At 38.1% G+C, this 17975-nt stretch overlaps 2 protein-coding genes across 4 annotated transcripts; one reads left to right on the top strand and one right to left on the bottom strand.

The window, feature by feature from the left end:
- Window positions 1–924: 924 nt before the first annotated feature.
- On the bottom strand, window positions 925–12118 carry LOC106095842 (cyclin-J). Of its 3 annotated transcripts, none has more exons than XM_013263244.2 (4): window positions 11427–12118; window positions 11083–11269; window positions 10498–11025; window positions 925–1370 (listed from the first exon to the last, which is right to left on the bottom strand). In XM_013263244.2, exons 1-4 carry the CDS (start codon window positions 11556–11558, stop codon window positions 937–939), a joined length of 1281 nt encoding a protein of 426 aa, XP_013118698.2. In that variant the 5' UTR covers window positions 11559–12118; the 3' UTR covers window positions 925–936. The 3 variants fall into 3 exon arrangements, with proteins under 3 accessions (XP_013118698.2, XP_013118697.2, XP_013118699.2); XM_013263243.2 differs by having other exon boundaries at window positions 11083–11272; XM_013263245.2 differs by having other exon boundaries at window positions 10498–11004; window positions 11083–11272; window positions 11427–12112.
- Window positions 12119–13059: 941 nt separating this feature from the next.
- LOC106095844 (vesicle transport protein USE1) lies at window positions 13060–13929 on the top strand. Its single transcript, XM_013263246.2, has 2 exons — window positions 13060–13296; window positions 13358–13929. Exons 1-2 carry the CDS (start codon window positions 13139–13141, stop codon window positions 13917–13919), a joined length of 720 nt encoding a protein of 239 aa, XP_013118700.1. The 5' UTR covers window positions 13060–13138; the 3' UTR covers window positions 13920–13929.
- The last annotated feature ends 4046 nt before the right edge of the window (window positions 13930–17975 follow it).

A 17975-nucleotide genomic window follows, 5' to 3' on the forward strand; every position in this document is an offset into this window, starting at 1 on the left:
AGAATAAAATTAAATACTGCTCGTTCGGATATGTTAGATGAGGCACTTTGAAAGACATACACATTTTGTAATATATTTGGAGCACAAGGCACGTTATTCCTTTTTGACCAAAAAAAAAATCACCGCAAACAAAATCTAAATTTTTCGAAAATTGTTGCAAAAAAACTGAATTGGTTTAGAGAGAAAAAGGAAAAATAGAGGACACGAGTTTTTGAATTTTTAAAAATTGCATCGGATTCATCTAAAAACATAAGTTTTTATCGAAAATGTTTGTAAATACGGCTACTTGGGTTTTGGTGTATTTATAGATCGGTAGTAGAATTGTTCGGCGAAAATTTCTGTCGAATATTTTGATAGGCTTCAGTTTAACTTTAAATGTGTTTTTGATCCTTTTTGGGAAAAAAAAAGGAATAAAAAAAGAGGGATCTTTAGTATGACACCTACGTTAATATTATTTTTTTTTTTATTACCGCAATATTTTTCTATTATTAAATTGTCGAAGGCGAATAAGTTACAGAATAGCACGAAATGTGAAATTCGCCTTCGACAACAGGAATAAGGGTGAATATAACTTAAAATACAACGAGTAGTCGTCAGACGAACATTTACAAAAATTTTCTGAAGGGGGTAATTACAGTAGCCCACTTTTAGGATTCGCGATGCAAACTTGTTTTCTATTTTTGCCTCTTTTTTCAGCAACTATTCAGTTTTTCTTGTAAACGGTTCTTTGTTCCAATGAGTAATTTACGAAATTATTAGTTTTAAATTCATTAATTTGACACAACGTAATTTAAAATTAAGTTTTTCTCTAACGTAAACAATTTAAATTCCATTAAAAAGGATAAATGGATGAAAGAAACATAAAGAGGAGCAAATTGGCTGAAAATTATTAAAATAAAAATGCATTAACAATAAAACTGCTGCCGCTTGGATATATTAGAACAGGCGTCTTCTTTTTGGCAATAACGAATATTCAAGACAGTGGAAGGGTGAATCATCTTCTGTATCCGTGATTGCTAAATCTTTATCGCAATTGTCGATGTCGTCTTCCATATCAGATTTCATAGACTTTATATCACTTTCTGATATATGGCCAGAATCCGAACTGCCGCACAAAACGTTGACGTAAGTGGAAGTTCCATTATTGACGGGTGTAGTTGGTGCTTGACAATACTGCAAATTTTCACTTTTGCAGTGCAAACGGTAAATTGCTAAAATATTTTCGACAAGTGGCGATATAATATCTGCTGTGTAGGAAGTTAATTTAATAAGATATGGTGACCATATGGGAAAGATGCCGTGAAGTTGTCGCGCTGCCGCTATACATGATGCGGCAATAATGGATGGCCGATCATTAGCAAACTTCAAATCTGCAATACAAAAAATCGCAAATGCTTTAGTTTTTTTACTTTAAAGGTAATTTTAGTAAAAAAAAAAAACATTTAATGAAAAATATATGGACAAAATGACTTTTTTCCTGGAAACTGGCCATTGTCAAATCCAAAATAAACACACAAGTTGTTATTAATAACACAACTTCAATTAACGCAACACGACACTTTTTAAAAAAATACAACATCAGCGATAACCACATAATCATCTTAAAGTTTTTCATTTCATTTTTACAAACCATTTTTTGATATATAACGCCTTTAAGCCCCATAAAAATATTGCATTGATAACACAACCAGAGGCATTCTTAAGAAAAAGCTAAATCTAAATTAAATTAACAAATATAATATAAAGTTAACTAAAATCTTTCGCTCCCCAACCACAGAAATTCAAAAAAGAATTTGCAAAGTTAAAGACACCGACAATCCTGTTCTCATAGAAATATACACAATGTCTTTTGAAATTGGAGGTCACATCGTCTGGGTTTGCATTCTGGCGAAAACATAGAAAAAAATTGTCAGCGGTTGTTATTCACTCCACTAATGCCATATATTTTGCCGTGTAAAATTTCGGTAATAATGTATGTCGCTTCGGATTCGGCAAAAAATGAGATCCCTTATCATTGAGCTCTTGAACTTGAATCAGACAGCTCTTATTGATATGTGAGAAGTATCTCCGGTTCTCCTTAAAGGAATATTCATGGACAATTTTGTAATCTATGTTACAAATTCGCAATGTTTATCAGAGTTTAACCATTGAATATCTCGCAAGGTCATTAGAACATCGCAGCAGAAACTTCTAGCTACTGATTGAACATTACAGTGGTGCTTTTCTTCAAAGATCTCTTGGGCTCCGACCTTTGTGGCGTTCAGCGTAGTTTTGAGAAGCTCAGGTCGGAAGAGGGCGCTTTCGCAGGTTGCGGATAGTTCAATGCTCTGTAGAAATAAGGAGTAACTTCCATTGCAGTCAAGGACAATAACCGGTATCGAGTGGAAAGTCTAAGTGAGGGCCCGTGCGGCACCGAATCTCGTTTAAATACTGAGTGTATATGGTTATTAGCGCCTTAATTGCACAACTAATGAGCTAATTGCTCATTAGTTTTCTTAATGAAAATGTACTGTATCTTCTTCGTTGTACCGTATCTGTCTGCACCCCACGACCTCGAAGTTAATTGATAAACGAGATTTATGGGTCGATTATGGATTGCAACTCAACTGCAGTTGCATTGCCAGGAGATAAAACCTTGATATAAAAATTTATATGACGTTGGAAATTTTTGTCAAGTGCAGTCAATATCAGTGTTTTGAACATTTAGCTACTAAGTAAATTGTGAAAAGAATATGCAATTCAATAAAGAAATGTAAATTTTTATTACAAATTTGCCCGTTGGCAACGCAACTGGAGTTGGGTTGCTATCAGAGAACTGCATGAAACCTAAATTTGGCACTCAAATGCCACTTGTGGCAAAGCAAGTGCCTGTTATGCATGTCACATCAAAACAATGTAAGCTAGAAACGCTCTTCATATGACAATAGAGTAAGTATTGATCGAACGTTTCAGCAATCGTTCAATGGATGTGTTTTCAATTACAGTGTCGGACATTTGGATCTGCGATAACAGCCCAAAGGGTATTGCTTAGACAGCATGTAGTTTTGGCGGCATTCTGACAGATCTGAGTATTATTCCACTGCGTGTCACAAAGCTGACGAGGCCATCCTGGCGCAGCATAACTTACCACAGACCGGCCAATTGGCCAATTGCTTTGTACGTGGTCAACAAGATTTATTTGTCTGCCTCCCAAGTGCTGCCAGCAAATTACTTGAGGACCTTGTTTCTACTTCTGACTTTATCGCAAATTGCTGTGGCATGTGGGGAGAATGTGTAAGAGCTGTCAAATGTGACGCCAAGTATTTTGCCACACTTGATGGTCGGAATAATTTCTCCCTCGACTATCACAGTCAGCTCAGTATTCACCTCACGCGTATTTGTAATGAACAATGTGGCTAAAGATTTGGTGGTAGATATCTTCAGCTTTCTTGCAGCAAAATATGAGGCAAGTTTGTTGAGGTAGACGTTCAACCAATCGCAGATGTCAACAATGGGTGGGACCTAATGTCATGATCGTACAATCGTCCGAATATGATACGATCTCTATGCCGTCTGGAGGGGGTGGAATGGAGGACAGGTAGAGGTTAAACAGTTCCGGAGATATCACCCCACCTTGGAGAACTCCCTGTTTCACCCTACGGTGCTCCGACTTCTTATCCTTAAATTTCACAAATGACTGGCGACCACACAGATAATTCGCGAACTAGCGTTTCTGCCTGGCTGGAAGGACGTGTTGGCGATGGCCTCAAATAGTTTGCCATGGCTGTCGAATGCTTTTGATAGGTCCAGTGCCACGAGGACCGTCCTATCACATGGTCTGCGCTGATCGAAGCCACGGCAAATTGAGTAGTAGTAAATTCCTTATTTATTTTTTAAGAGAAGTTTTAATGGTAACTTTTTTTTATATGTACTATAAATTATTTTTGGTAATATTAGTTTAATTTATGTGATTAACTATTTTTGAGTAGTATTTAATTCCTGATTTATTTTTAAGAAAACTTTAATGAATTGAATTGAAATTCTAATGAATGAATAAGTGAATTGAAATTCTAACGACTTGACTAATAAATGAGCAAATTAAAAATTAAAAAAAATGTGTGCAGTGATGGCATGCAAGGCAGTTGTTGTGCTATGCAGTCTTCGAAATCCATGTAGATGCTAGGCGAATGGAAATTCTCCGAAGAAGCTCGAGAGGAATAATGCCTCAAGCGTCATTGCTGCTGGGGAGAGGAGGGAGATCGGTCTGTACGACTCCCCCAAACTCGGGTCCTTTCCAGGCTTCAGTAGCGGGATCACTCTGCCCATTTTCCAGACATCGGGAACTACAAGAGTGTTAAAAGACAGGTTGTGGACAGTAGTAAGGTACTTAACTCAGGGTAAATCCAGATTCTTCAACATCAGTGTAGAGATTCCGTCAGGGTATACTCTCTGAAGCCAGCCCTATCGCCCTTCTTCTGATTGATAAACGTCCGGCCCTTAAACGTTATGAAGTCGGGTGGTCGGCCGATGGTGGGGTCGAATTATGAGGAGGTGGTCTGACCCCAAAGAGATGACGGCTTGCCAGGATACGTCACTCAGGAGATCAGGGGATGCAATGGAGATGTCTGGCGAGCTGCTGCACCTCCTCGTAATCCTAGTGGGGGTGTCCTCATTCACCGTGCAAAACGTTGAGCTTTTAATCTGCTCTGCCATGCTGGTCGTTACCTAGGGGAAAATGCCATGAAGTGTGAAGCGCATTAAAGTCCCCTAGAACCGGACGATTATGGCCAGATAGTAACCCACTTATGTCGGGGTTGTAAGCTTGGCCATTAATTGGGATACAGCTACAAACCGATGGTATTTACACGTTGTATAGCTCTATCTTGGCAGTACCGGACCTGACTGCTATCCCTTAGCACTCCATGTAGGGGTCTCTAGCGCCAGGCGCAGGCGAGATGGGTCTATATTGAACGGAATGGTGTACCACGAAGGCCAATCTCCTACTTCCATTCCTTGAGCGATCCTTACGTAGCACATTGTATCCGTGACAACTGTTCAAGCTGCAGGTGTTGGTCATCTTTGTCTCCTGGATCGCTGCAACCAATATGCTCTTCCGAACTATAAAATCCATAATCTCATCGATCTTGCCACGGAGACCGTTGCAGTTTAGTTGCAAAAATGATACACTTCCCGGCACTGGCCTGGCAATATTGGGACTGGGATGATGCCGTTGCGTATATTGCCGCACGGGAGAGGTCGGGAGGGTCACATAGTCCTACGATAAGGACACAGAAGGCGATGACGACGACGCTTGTGACCCACTGCTGGCTATATTCGCACAGCACCTTGCAACATATCCAGTATGACTATACTCCCATAGTGAAGTCAGTCCAGAGCAAGATCGGAAATGTACCCACTCCATGCCCCGGTTACACCTCACCGAAACCGACCGATGGTGGGGGCGGTTCTGACAAACCGAACAGAACCAGGGTCCGGGGTTCTTTTCAATCCCGGCACGGACCAGAAGAGTGCGGAGAAAACAATCTGGGATGTGCCATGACGAAAAAAGACGAACACGTACAGAGGCGGCACCCCTTGCCGATAAGGAGTTCCATCGGGTCAATCCGGTGCGTACAACCTGCTGCCATGGGATTGCTGGTATAAGGTGTGAGCGTGTCATTCACTTCATGTCTATCGTGTGAACTCATTTTAAAGTGGCTTGCTGCTATTCTCTGTTTGCTATCCATAATCGACCCTTTAGCTTATAGACGATGGAAGCATTTTAATCTCCATTACTCCATGAAGAATACCGAGCAATCAGAATCGACGTGAATCGCTGTGGTTACCGACTCGAAACTGCTTTAATAGATGGCACCGAAGATATAAGATCGAATTTAAATGATGGGCGACATCACTTGTACTGTTGGATCATTCAAACACTTTTAACAGTGTTAATCATGATTGCTGTGCCTAAAACTGTCTCTGCTGTGTTGTTAGTTAAAAACTACGTCTGTCAAAGAACTCAATCTGTTGCAATCGAAATGAACAAATCTCTACAAATAAACAAAGGGCTCGATTCTGGGACCACGGCTTTTCTCAATGTATATCAACGACCTTCCCGCCCTGCTCACATACTCTTTTATCCATATATATGCTGATGATGTCCAGCTCTACTTAAGCTTTTCTAAAACTGGAATGCGTCGAGGATTCGTAGAAATAATTAAGATTTGGATATAATTTTCAACTGGGCTCATGCCAATTACCTTCAAATAAAACCTAACAATTAAATTGTCTCTTAATTTCAAATCGTAACCATAGGGTAATTACTGATGATCGCATATCAATGAGTCACCAGCACATACAGGCAATCCCAAGGCAGCCGGTTGTACGTACCGGATTGACCCGATGAAGTCCTTCATCGGCAAGGGCTGCCGCCTCAGTGTACAACACACTGCTACAACAACAACAACAACAACAACAACCAGCACATACAGCTTGTTGAAAAAGCTAAAAATCTTGGGATCATTTTGAATAACCCTCCTACATGGTCCGATCATATTATTAGGACTACTGGAAAAATATTTGGTATGGTAAGCACTCTGTGCCAAACACATTTTTTACGATACATACGTCTCCTTCTGGCTAAATCGTATTTACTGCCTTACTCTGCTAGGGAAGTGAACTGTTTAGTAAATGTGAATCTAGAAGCACTCAACGACTAGAAATACAATCGCATGGCAGTTGGTTGTACGTGTGCGGATTGACCCGATGGAGTCCTTCATCGGCAAGGTGGCAGCCCTTGCTACTGTGTGAGCACCACACCAGCAGGAACAATGAGGTCCGATCTGTGTGGTGTTCATTGCTGTCATGAGCAGCTTAGCTGCGAGCTACCGGGCGCGTCTACAGGTTGCGGATAGTGGAATGTTCCATACGGAGTAGCTGCAACGGCAGTCACGTGAGAGACCGGGCGGCACCGGTTCTTGCACAAATACTGAGTGCCTATGATGCTCAATATGACAAGGCGAGTTATTGGGGCCTTTAAATAACCAATGGCCACCCTGTTCCCGCAGCGAACGGTCCTTTGGACCAAAACGAGCTTGCTCACCTACAGGAGCTTGACGAGGATCGCCACCTCCACATGCAAATGTGGCTACAACAACACAACAAGGGGTTGTTTTCATAAATTGCAGAGAAGAAGTTGTCAGGTTTCAGACAGTCGGGACGCAGATATCGCATTATTCCGTTTGTCTACCTTCAAGTATAAAATCATTTTCAGTCCCATGGCAGCCTGTTGAACGTACCGGATTGACCCGATGGATTCCTTCATCGGCAAGGGCTGCCGGCTCAGTGTACAACACACTGCTACAACAAAAACTACAACATAAAATCATTGTTATCTTATTGTATGTGAAAACAAAGAAATAAATCTAATCTTATCTAAAAAAAATAGATAACATCAATTAGCTGTGTGAACGGAATTTTTGAACGAATTTTTCAGGAGTCGTATCTTTTTCATTCATCAGCTTGAAATCCATGGATTATCTGGATGTTCAGAGACGCCATTCAATAAGAAATTCCGAAGCCATTCAACAAGACATTCCGAAAGCAGACCAGATCAGTACTTGGAGTGTTTCGAGAGAATATACTTTGTAACATTTATGGACCAAAAATGCAAATTTTTCTTCGAACATTCCATTAAAAAACAGGGGCAATTTTTTTCATATCAATGAGTGCTGCCCGATTCAAGTTTTAGCTCAATGTTAAGATACCTTTTTATAGCCGAGTACGAACGGCGGGGATCACCACAGCTGAAAAAATGTTATGATGTTCTTACCAGTGTTCGAACTCAGATATTAAGCATCATAAGCGGACATGCTAACCTCTGTGCTACGGTGGCCTCCAAATTTATGGACCAGTCTGCAGAATTGGAGAATATCGGGTCGTACGAACCATGAGCTGTACGAGCTGTCTGACGACGTTAGCAAAGTTAAACGAATCATAATACCACTATTTGGCTAAGTTGAAGGTAGACAAACGGAATAATGCGATATCTGCGTCCCGACTGTCTGAAACCTGACAACTTCTTCTCTGCAATTTATGAAAACAACCCCTTGTTGTGTAGTTGTAGCCACATTTGCATGTGGAGGTGGCTATCCTCGTTAAGATCCTGGAGGTGAGTAAGCTCGTAATGCTGTGTTTTATTATAGTCCTATCCTGTTCAAGTCAGATGTAGTAGTAAAACTTTTTATTGGGTCATCTTCTTTTTCATTGAATGCTCTGTGCAAAGTTGCACTGGTATCATGCAATAATAGATAATAAGAACCGATTAATCGTGATGTACACTATATAATACTAAAATAAAACACAACAATATTCGCGTAGCAATTTAAGCTGGATTAAAGAAATGAATTGCCTTGCTCGAATGCCAGAATCTAGTAACCAAATGGTACAATCAAACGGGGAAGACCAACGCTCTGGCGAAAACATCAAGTGAAGGAAGACAACTTGAAAATAGATGTCAAAAAATAGAAAATAGATGTCAATATATGCTTTCTTTAAATACTTCTTTGTCTAGTGGAAAGTGCGTTCGATTTTTTTTTTATTTATTTTTGGGTTTTATTAAAGTGTGCATTTATTTGTATTTTTCGATTAATCGTTATTTGAAATTCAGTTTCAACGTTTAACCGGAATATACTGTTGTCCATTAATCGATTTATCGATATAAAACAAAATTTGATGAAAAAAACTGAAAAAGTAAAAGCCTTGCATATCGCTTAGAATCTGTCACTTCTACATCACATAAGTGACTTCTCGAAAAGGTCTAGTCTAATTGAAGATTTTAAATCGATCAACCGATTTTTGTCAGTGTATTTCTACTGAAAGAACGTCATCGTTCGAATGACCATAAAAATCCGTTCGAACTTTTTAAATACATACATATATGTATGTCGATTTGATTTGTAGGGTAAATTGGTCCCGTTTATAAGATCTTCCGATTGAAATTCCTAAGTCGCTAGGGCAATAAGTTCTAATCGCAATCGAAGAAATTTTGCATATTAAGTGACATGAGTGCAGGGAAATGAAACAATTCGTATGTTGTTCAGGCTTTGTAACATACAAGCGATTAATTGATTAACCATTCCAAATTATTTGATTATTTTTTTATTTGAATGTGTTTGAAAGGTCGCGAATCGAATAAACCGAATATACCGATATAATTGTTGTAGCAGGGTGTTCTGGACGCCACTGTAGCACAGCGGTTAGCATGTCCGCCTATGACGCTGAACACCTGGGTTCGAATCCTTGCGAGATCTTCAGAAAAAATTTTCAGCAGCGGTTTTCCCCTTCTAATGCTGGCAACATTTGTGAGGTATTATGCCATATAAAACTTCTCTCCAAAGAGGTGTCGCACGCTGTTCGGACTCGGCTATAAAAAGGAGGCCCTTATCATTGGGCTTAAACATGAATCGGACTGCACTCAGAAGTTAGCCCCTGTTCCTTAGTGGAATGTTCATGGGCAAAATTTAGCCCCTGTTCCTTAGTGGAATGTACATGGGCAAAATTTGCATTTTTTTTTTGCATTAGCAGTGTGTTGTACACTGAGGCGGAAGCCCTCGCCAATGGAGGACTCCATCGTACTAATCCAGTACATGCAACCGGCTACCATGGGAATGGGTAATAGTCGTCATCAATCGTTTCTATGTACGAATCTGGATCAAAATTATGACATTTTAATAAGGGCATTTAAAGGAGCAAACAAGTCAAATCAGAAATATGAGGCGTTGTCTTGTTTGTTGTGTTTATCTTTCGTTTGCTTGATTCTGTTTAGTATCCAGATCCAGATTTCAGTCTGAGTCGGGTAAGTCTGGCTAGGCCTGGTCACAATCGAGACATACATCATGCACGTTGTCTAGACCCGCTTGATAAGCCGCTTGATCTAGAGTTTCTCTCTTGTAGCGCTCTAGATCATGTAGATCTACCTTAAGGCTTTTGGGCGTTGAGGAGTATTGCGTTGAAAAATGCAAATCTGTTCAGTTCGTCAGTATCGCATTAACGCAAGAACTTCGAGTATTGAATATTATTGCGGACAGTAAATTGTCCATTAAGGCATTAGCAACCAAGTCAATGAGGTCAAGGACAGTTTTGGAGTGTAGAAAAGCAACTGATGCCGTCTCTGGGCATACCGCTATTTGTAACGTTTGGGTTCTGGGCCATAGTGGAGTAAGAGGGCATGAAAGCTCAGTTGTCTTGGCTGTAAAAAACTGCGATTCACCCATGAACTTGTGAACGCGAAGCCTTTTAAGGCGACTCAGTAATACGAGTTAAGGGTGTGGGCGATTAAGCCGACTTTGGAGCTCATACTGGCAAATTTATTTAAAGTCGGCACTGTACGACATTTGTCTTCTTTTACTTAGAAGTAAATACTTGTCGTCTGTTTCAGGATTCCACCCCAGCAGGGCATCCTCAGAATGACATCAAATATCCAAAATGTTTAAAAATCAAAAAATGTCTACTTACAGTTTAAAGAAACGTCTATTAATTGAAAATACGTTTGACCGACTGTACTTAGCATTTCTTCGTACGTGCTATATGGACAGGGGGTACATATGACTAGGTGTCGTGTAGGTGCTATGCAATCTGGTTCTCTTTGCGGTTTGGATATGGTCAACGGGTGATTGTAGTGAAGATGATCTAGAGCCATCTCGTTATACCAGTGGTTACGGAACATATGAAAGTCTTGCAAAATTAAAATACTGTTGGCAAAATATTCAGCAAACGTAGCCGCTGTCGGTCGTATAATATCGAATTCAAAAGTGTCCAGCACTTTTTTTTCGACATTTTTGAAATCTTTTAAGCTATAGCCATTTTCTTCATCCATCAATTTATTCAGATCATCAAATTTTGGCATATCCATGTCAGCCTCTTCAATTTTTGCCGCCAGCAGAAGGCAAGCTACGGCGGAAAGATTTAATTTGTCCGAACGTATTATATACTTATCCATGAAGCCATCAAGTAAGTAAGTTGCTAAAAAAAGTACAAATTGAACTAGGAATGTGATATGTATGTGCAAACGATATAAACGTAAGTTGTACAAAAATTTACCCAAGTGTAAAGTAGTTCTGGCGAGATTGTGTTTTTCCGAAGCAGATTTCATTGACTGAATCAGTGCTGGACGGCATTCAATTTGTTGAGAGCGAAACCATATAGTGCGACGCCTTAATTCTGCTTCCTTTAAGGACAGGAAAATATCGTCCAAATACTCACATATCAAGTTGTTATTATTAACCTTCTTCTGCAAACAGTATGAAGCGCATTTAAATAGGTGTACGAGCATGACAGATTTTGCAAACTTAAAAATAGAAAACGACCTACATACGAACACCGCAAACCACTGATCAGATCTTTGAGATGCCGGGTTGTTTAGGTTGGTATTTCGATAGACTTACCTCTTCTTGTTTGGAATGGGAATGTGAGCTATTAGAACCAAAGGCAATCGGTAAAGTCTCATGTGCCCGTATGATGGGAATAGTTGGTGACCTAAACGTATTGTTGTGGCTATAATACGAATTTTCGAACATTTCTATTTATTTTTAATCAATTACTCAAATTCGCATATTAACCCTATATTTATTATATTGAAATGCGGCATCTAACGGTTCTTTCACATAGTTGTATGCAAAAGTAGTAAATCAGATGTTACGTGATGCGCTGGATTAACTTATAGGCAGTTTATACGGCACGTTATTATCTTACTCATCGTGTGCTCGTGTCGATTCATGGCGAAACAAAGGTGGTCTCAAAAAACTGATCGTCGTTTTGCTAACACACGCAAACAAATTTGTGTGCGTGTGTTCAAATTTGTGTGCATGAGCGGAGAATATGCGAGAAAGACGATAACAACAAAGAGAATGTAAATAAAAATCTGACATCTAAATACTGTTAAACCCGGCCGGCTGTTAAGAGCTGTTTGCGTGAGACCACCTTTTTAAAGTTGAAGTTACATACTACGCGAAGCACTTATGCGTGCTTAAGCAATCAAATGCGCCCACATACGTTCTTTGGGTTGAATTACATACCATGCGCTTTTGCTTCACACTAATTTCTAAAAATCGGCTTATTTATGTCATTTCCAAAGTTAATTTCAGTAGAATTTCTTAATAATGTTGTTTAATATTAAAATCAAAAAATAATTTATTTACGGACTGCAAAACAATTTTTGATAGCAAACATATTCAAATCATATGTTTGAAAGTTGGTTAACTTATTCCGTCAGAAACGTGTGTGTAGAAATACAAATGCAAATTTTGCCCACGAACATTCCACTAAGGAACAGGGGCAACTTCTACATATCAATGAGTGCGATTCAAGTTTAAACTCAATGATAAGGGGCCACCTTTTTATAGCCGAGCCCGAACGGAGTGCCGTGGTGCTACACCTCTTTGAAGAGAAGTTTTACATGGCATAGTACCTCACAAATGTTGCCAGCATTAGGAGAGGAAAGCCACCGCTGAAAATGTTTCCTGATGGTCTCGAACCAGGCGTTCAGCGTCATAGGCGGACATGCCAACTTCTGCGCTACGGTTTGCTGTACACTACCTGGGAAAATTTGTCTTGAATGAAACATCAAAATTAGCTATGCTGTCAAAAATCTTACCAGCCCCTGGGCTAATCTAAAATTATTCACCACACTTAACGTCATATTTTTATTATCCCTACAACTTTGCTACCATTCTACACACAGTCTAAGGTGAAGTCATGCGAACAGCTGAGTAAAATTTTTTTATTTTTGTTTTGATTTCGCAGAAAATAATAAGCAACAAAACAGTGTTATAATGATGAAAATACAAATATAAAACACATTTGAAGAAGATAAGTTGTAAAACAAATTTTATTTCTAAAGCCGTTTTGACATTTTATTTAATATACGGAATTTGCCAATCAAGGTAGTCTCATTGGGGATGATTTTTTTTGGTGTTGTGCTAATGAATTACCTCTTAATTCTACCATGGGTTTTAGCAATGCCGATAATAGTGACAAACACCGATGTCCCAAGTCGGTACTTAGGGAGTATTCAGACAAATTCCACCTGTTTATTACAAGTAGACATCAAAGGGTCTTGTTTTTATTTTTTGTTACAGTTTCCATTGTTTAAAAAAAAATGTTGCTAAGTAACAGCTCAACTAAACTTAATGTTAATATTCGCACTTTGCTAGCCAATTGTGAAGAGTTGGCTAAAGACGAGACAAACTTCTGGCGCCTGAAGAAGTTCATTAAATCGTTAGATACTATGATCGAAGAGCTTGGAAACATGGCGGAGTAAGTAAATATTTCGTGGGTATGACTATTCCCTCAATAATAAAAAGGGTTTTAATTCTAGTCCTCACAGCGGGGATAAAATACACGAATATACTGAAAGACTGCAACAATTAAAGATGTTGACGCATTACATAGACAGTCCTCCAGCCAGCCGTGCGAAAAGAGCCAAAGATGCTGGCGATACAGGTGATGCTGTTTTAAAAGAAATGAATCAGTTGAATCAATCAAAACAATATGTTGAACTACGCAAGGAGTTACTTCAAGAAGATTCGTTAAGAAGAAGGAAACCTTTAGAGGAAAGTAGCGGGGACCAAAGTGAGGCAGTTAAATTCATTCGGGACAATCAAGAGAAAATCACTGAGCATATGCTTTCTTTAACGAGAAATTTAAAGGAACAAACAGAAACAGCCAATAAAATAATTAAAAAAGACACGGAAATGATGTCGCGATCGGCTGGTATGACCGATCGTAACATAAGTGCCTTAAATAAGGAAACGGAGAAGCTAGAAGACCACTCTCGAAACGCGTGGAAGTGTTGGATGTGGTTAATGATAATATTTGTAATAGTAACATTTATAGCAATGGTGTTGTTTATGAAAATAGTAAAGAAAAAGAAATACTAATTTATCCAAAGCTTTAAATTAATTTTATTTCAAATACAAAATATTTTTTAAGGGTCCAAAATTTTTAATTTAGACCAACATTTTAATATGGCAAGCACTCTATTGGTTAAATTTTTTTTTTATTTTAGCAATTTACTCTACCGCCGTAGCGCAGAGGTTAGCTTGTCCGCCTATGACGCTGAACGCCTGGGTTTGAATCCTGACGAGACCATCAGAAAAAATTTTCAGAGGTGGTTTTCCCCTCCTAATGCTGGCAACATTTGTGAGCTACTACGCCATGTAAAACTTCTCTCCAAAGAGGTGTCGCACTGTGGCACGCCGTTCGGAGTCGGCTATAAAAAGGAGGCTCCTTGTCATTGAGCTTAAACTTGACTCGGACGGCACTCATTGATATGTGAGAAGTGTGCCCCTGTTCCTTAGTGGAATGTTCATTGGCAAAATTTGCATTTGCAATTTACTCTTTATTGAGCAAACAACATTTTTCACGACCATTTTTTAAACACAAAAATCTTAACGATAACATAATTATGTTAATAAAATTTCTTCATAGAGAATGCCCCACTAAATAGAATCAACGTTTTTTGTTAAAAAAATGATTGGTCTTAATTACAACGAAGACCTTATCAGAAGGAATTAAAAATATGTAGACACTCAAACACGAATCTATGTTAAAGGTTTGCAAAACGTACTTTCTTACAGCCAAATTGTTGACAGAATAAATGAGTGACATGCACTTAAAATGAATTAATGTTGATCCTCGTCAAGCTGCTGTAGGTGAGAAAGCTCGTTCCGGTCCAAAGAACCGATCACCGCGGAAATAGGGTGGCCATTGGTTATTTAAAGGCGCCAATAACTGGCCTTGTCATATCGACCATCATAGGCACTCAGTATTTGTACATGAGCCGGTGCCGCCCGGCCTCTCACTGAGACTCTCCTTTCAAAACCGCTGTTAGTCCACGACTGCCATTGCAGCTACTCCGCATGGAGCATTCCACTATCCGCAACCTGTTGACGCAATCAAAACTACACAGATTGGACTGTGTGGTGCTCACATCTATCCCGTGCCCGTGCATCAATGTTGAACTGGTTTTGCTCAGTTTATTTATAAAGCAATCATTGTTAAGGAAAAAAATTTATGTTAAAAAGTGTTATGCCTAAATAGTGTAAAGCAGAAAAAATTAGAATGTGAACAAATGAAAGATACATTCCAAACGAAACAAATTTGAGGACATGGAAAAGTGTAGACGTGATATTAATAAATATTATTTTATTTTAATATATTATGATCCCTTTAGAGACTATATTGGCTTGGAAAACGATGACGGAAAACAACAAATGCAGTATTCCTTCATTCGTGGTATTGTGTCCAAATAGCTAAGATTGGTATTTATTACGATTCACTTTAACATTATTTTGTTCATTATACTTTTTACAGATGGTATCCACGACAATGAAGAGAGGCTCATAAAGGAAGGCAAGTTTTTCTCATTTCTTTTAGAAAATATAAATTAAATATTTTAAAGCAATGCTTCGCATGTTTTTCCGCAATTTAATTCATTAAAATAAAAAGTTTTTTGTTAATGCAAAAAATATTAATTATTTTCTTTAAATATATTGGTAAAAATTTTATTTGAGAAAAGTTTCAAATAAATTGATTTATTGAGATTATAACCGCTTTAGTTAGATTTTTGATCTTATTATAAATCCAAGGTACAAAATTTGAAATTTTCAATCATTTTTTTTTTTTTTTTTGATTCATTTTAAAAAATGATTGAAATTTTCGAAGTATCCAATTAATTTCAATTGGATTAATAAAAAATTTAATTGAAAATATTCAAGTGTTAATATTAAATTTTTGCGAAAAGCGCACTGTATAGGGCGCAACCTTGATATCGTCGCAACATGGTTCACATATGTAAAACTCCTGGAACACAAATTTGACGTCTATGTTTGGGTTTATAACCACTCCCTATGGCTGGTACTATATTCGTTTTTCACCGTTGAAAACCTTTTTTTCCGCGATTAGTTTTTTGAAACATTACGAAAATAACAATGATAAAATAACAGTTTTATTAAAATTTTACAATAAGTATTGAGAGAATGTCCTACTGAATGAAATACGTTTTTTGCTTTCAAAATTATTATCTAGAAAGTAATCGGCGAAAAATATCGCGAAAAACGAATATAGTACCAGCCTTTAGAAACAAAATACGTCCGGGGGTTTTTCCAAAAATGAAACAGAAAATATTATATTCCGAATTATAAAAGCAAGAGTAGCGAGGCAGTAACTTTATGAATTACATGCATTGGGGAAGTAAACCCAAGAGAAAAACATTTAAAACTTTGAGCGTCTACGCTTTTTAAAAAACGGACAGTCATAACAGTGCTGTCGGATCTAAACAATTTTCCGATTCGATTAAAAAATGATTGAAACAACTTACCGCCTAGACCAGAAGAATTTTTTTCTTTTTGTCACGCGATTCGGTCTCCAATTGAATAAAACAGCTGTTTTCAATGCAAACGAATTGACAAAAGGAAAAAAGTGGGTTTGGTCGTTATTGTTTAATTGAAAAAGTTTGAATATGCATTAGATTCGCTTTTGGACAATAAGCGAAATTCGACAACTAGGCAAATTCGTTTATATGGCACTTTTGGCATATAACTGTTTTCACATATTTTCAGCCATATAAATATAAAAGGAAAAATAAATAAAAAAAGTTTTCATTTATTTATGAAAGTACAATATATACCTATTTTATTCACGTAAAACAGAGTAAGCGGACTAATGAGATCCGTTTTCAAGAAAGCAAAATTAATTCAATTATATCTGGTTAAAGGCTGGTACTACATTTTTTGGGGGAAAATTTCCCTAAATCGTTCTTTCGGTGGTTTGACAAGGATACCACTTTTGATTTTTTTTTCGGTTTCTTTGGCCAAAATGTTGCCATTTGCATATAAAAATTAATATGGCATTAAACAATTAATCAGCTGCTAACGTGCATGCGTACACACAAATGTGAGTGTGTGGGTCGTGCTGAAATTCATGTATGTGTTGTAATTTCAACCAAAACCCAACCACTTCGTAATTAATAAATGAAATTAAATGATCACGTTTCGGCTAATTTTTCCGTTTGTGTTTTTGTATGGAGTTTCAACGCAAAAACCGAATATATAGTACCGGCCTTAAGTCGTTAATTTTTTATTTCACAGTGTATTTAATATGTTCAAATATTTATATTCATTCAAGCTCAAGGTCGTTGTTTTTTTATTTTAATTTTCATTAATTTTTTAATATTTCGCCCATCCTTTAATGGGCATTTTCAAGAAAATAAAAATGTTGAGTAACAAAAATACAAACAAAAAACTGAAAGCTATGCTACCATCTTCATCGGCCGTTAAGGCAGATTTAAAAAGGTGATCTCATGCGATTAGCTGTTAATAGCCGACCAGCTTCGACGGTATTGAGATGACTGATTTGTTTGCATCCTCTTTGTTGTTATTTTCTTTCTCGCATATTCTCTGCTCATGTACGCACACGTATACACACACGCAAAAACAGCTGAATACAATTTTTTCTCGCAAAGTGCACTATCTGTCAACGACTTTTGGTTGTGTGTGTGTATTACAGTTAAGAATACACAAACGACGAAAAGTGGCGCGAACTAGTAACATATTCAAAATCAGAGTTGCACTAATCACTGATTTTGACAGATATTGCACTCAATATTTTGTTGTTGGGCAACTGCCACTACCTGTAAATGAATATGTATTGAGATAGTGCACTTCGCGGCACTCTTCGGGTGGAAAAAGTACTAACTTTTCCATCCCTGTGAGCCGGCTGTGCGTACCGGATTGACCCGATGGAAGAGTCCATAATCGGCAAACATCGCCGTCTCGTATACAACACACTGCACGACAACAACAACATTTTACAAGAAAACGTATACGCAGAAAAAAGATCTTTTGTGCTTCCCTTAAAAGTTTCCAACGGCACCCTAAGCTAGGTCCTGAACCTCACACACCATATTCATAAACCCAAAATTGTTATTGTCAAAC

Source organism: Stomoxys calcitrans, chromosome 1 (assembly GCF_963082655.1).
Source record: "Stomoxys calcitrans chromosome 1, idStoCalc2.1, whole genome shotgun sequence".
NCBI classification, from domain to species: Eukaryota; Metazoa; Arthropoda; class Insecta; order Diptera; family Muscidae; genus Stomoxys; species Stomoxys calcitrans.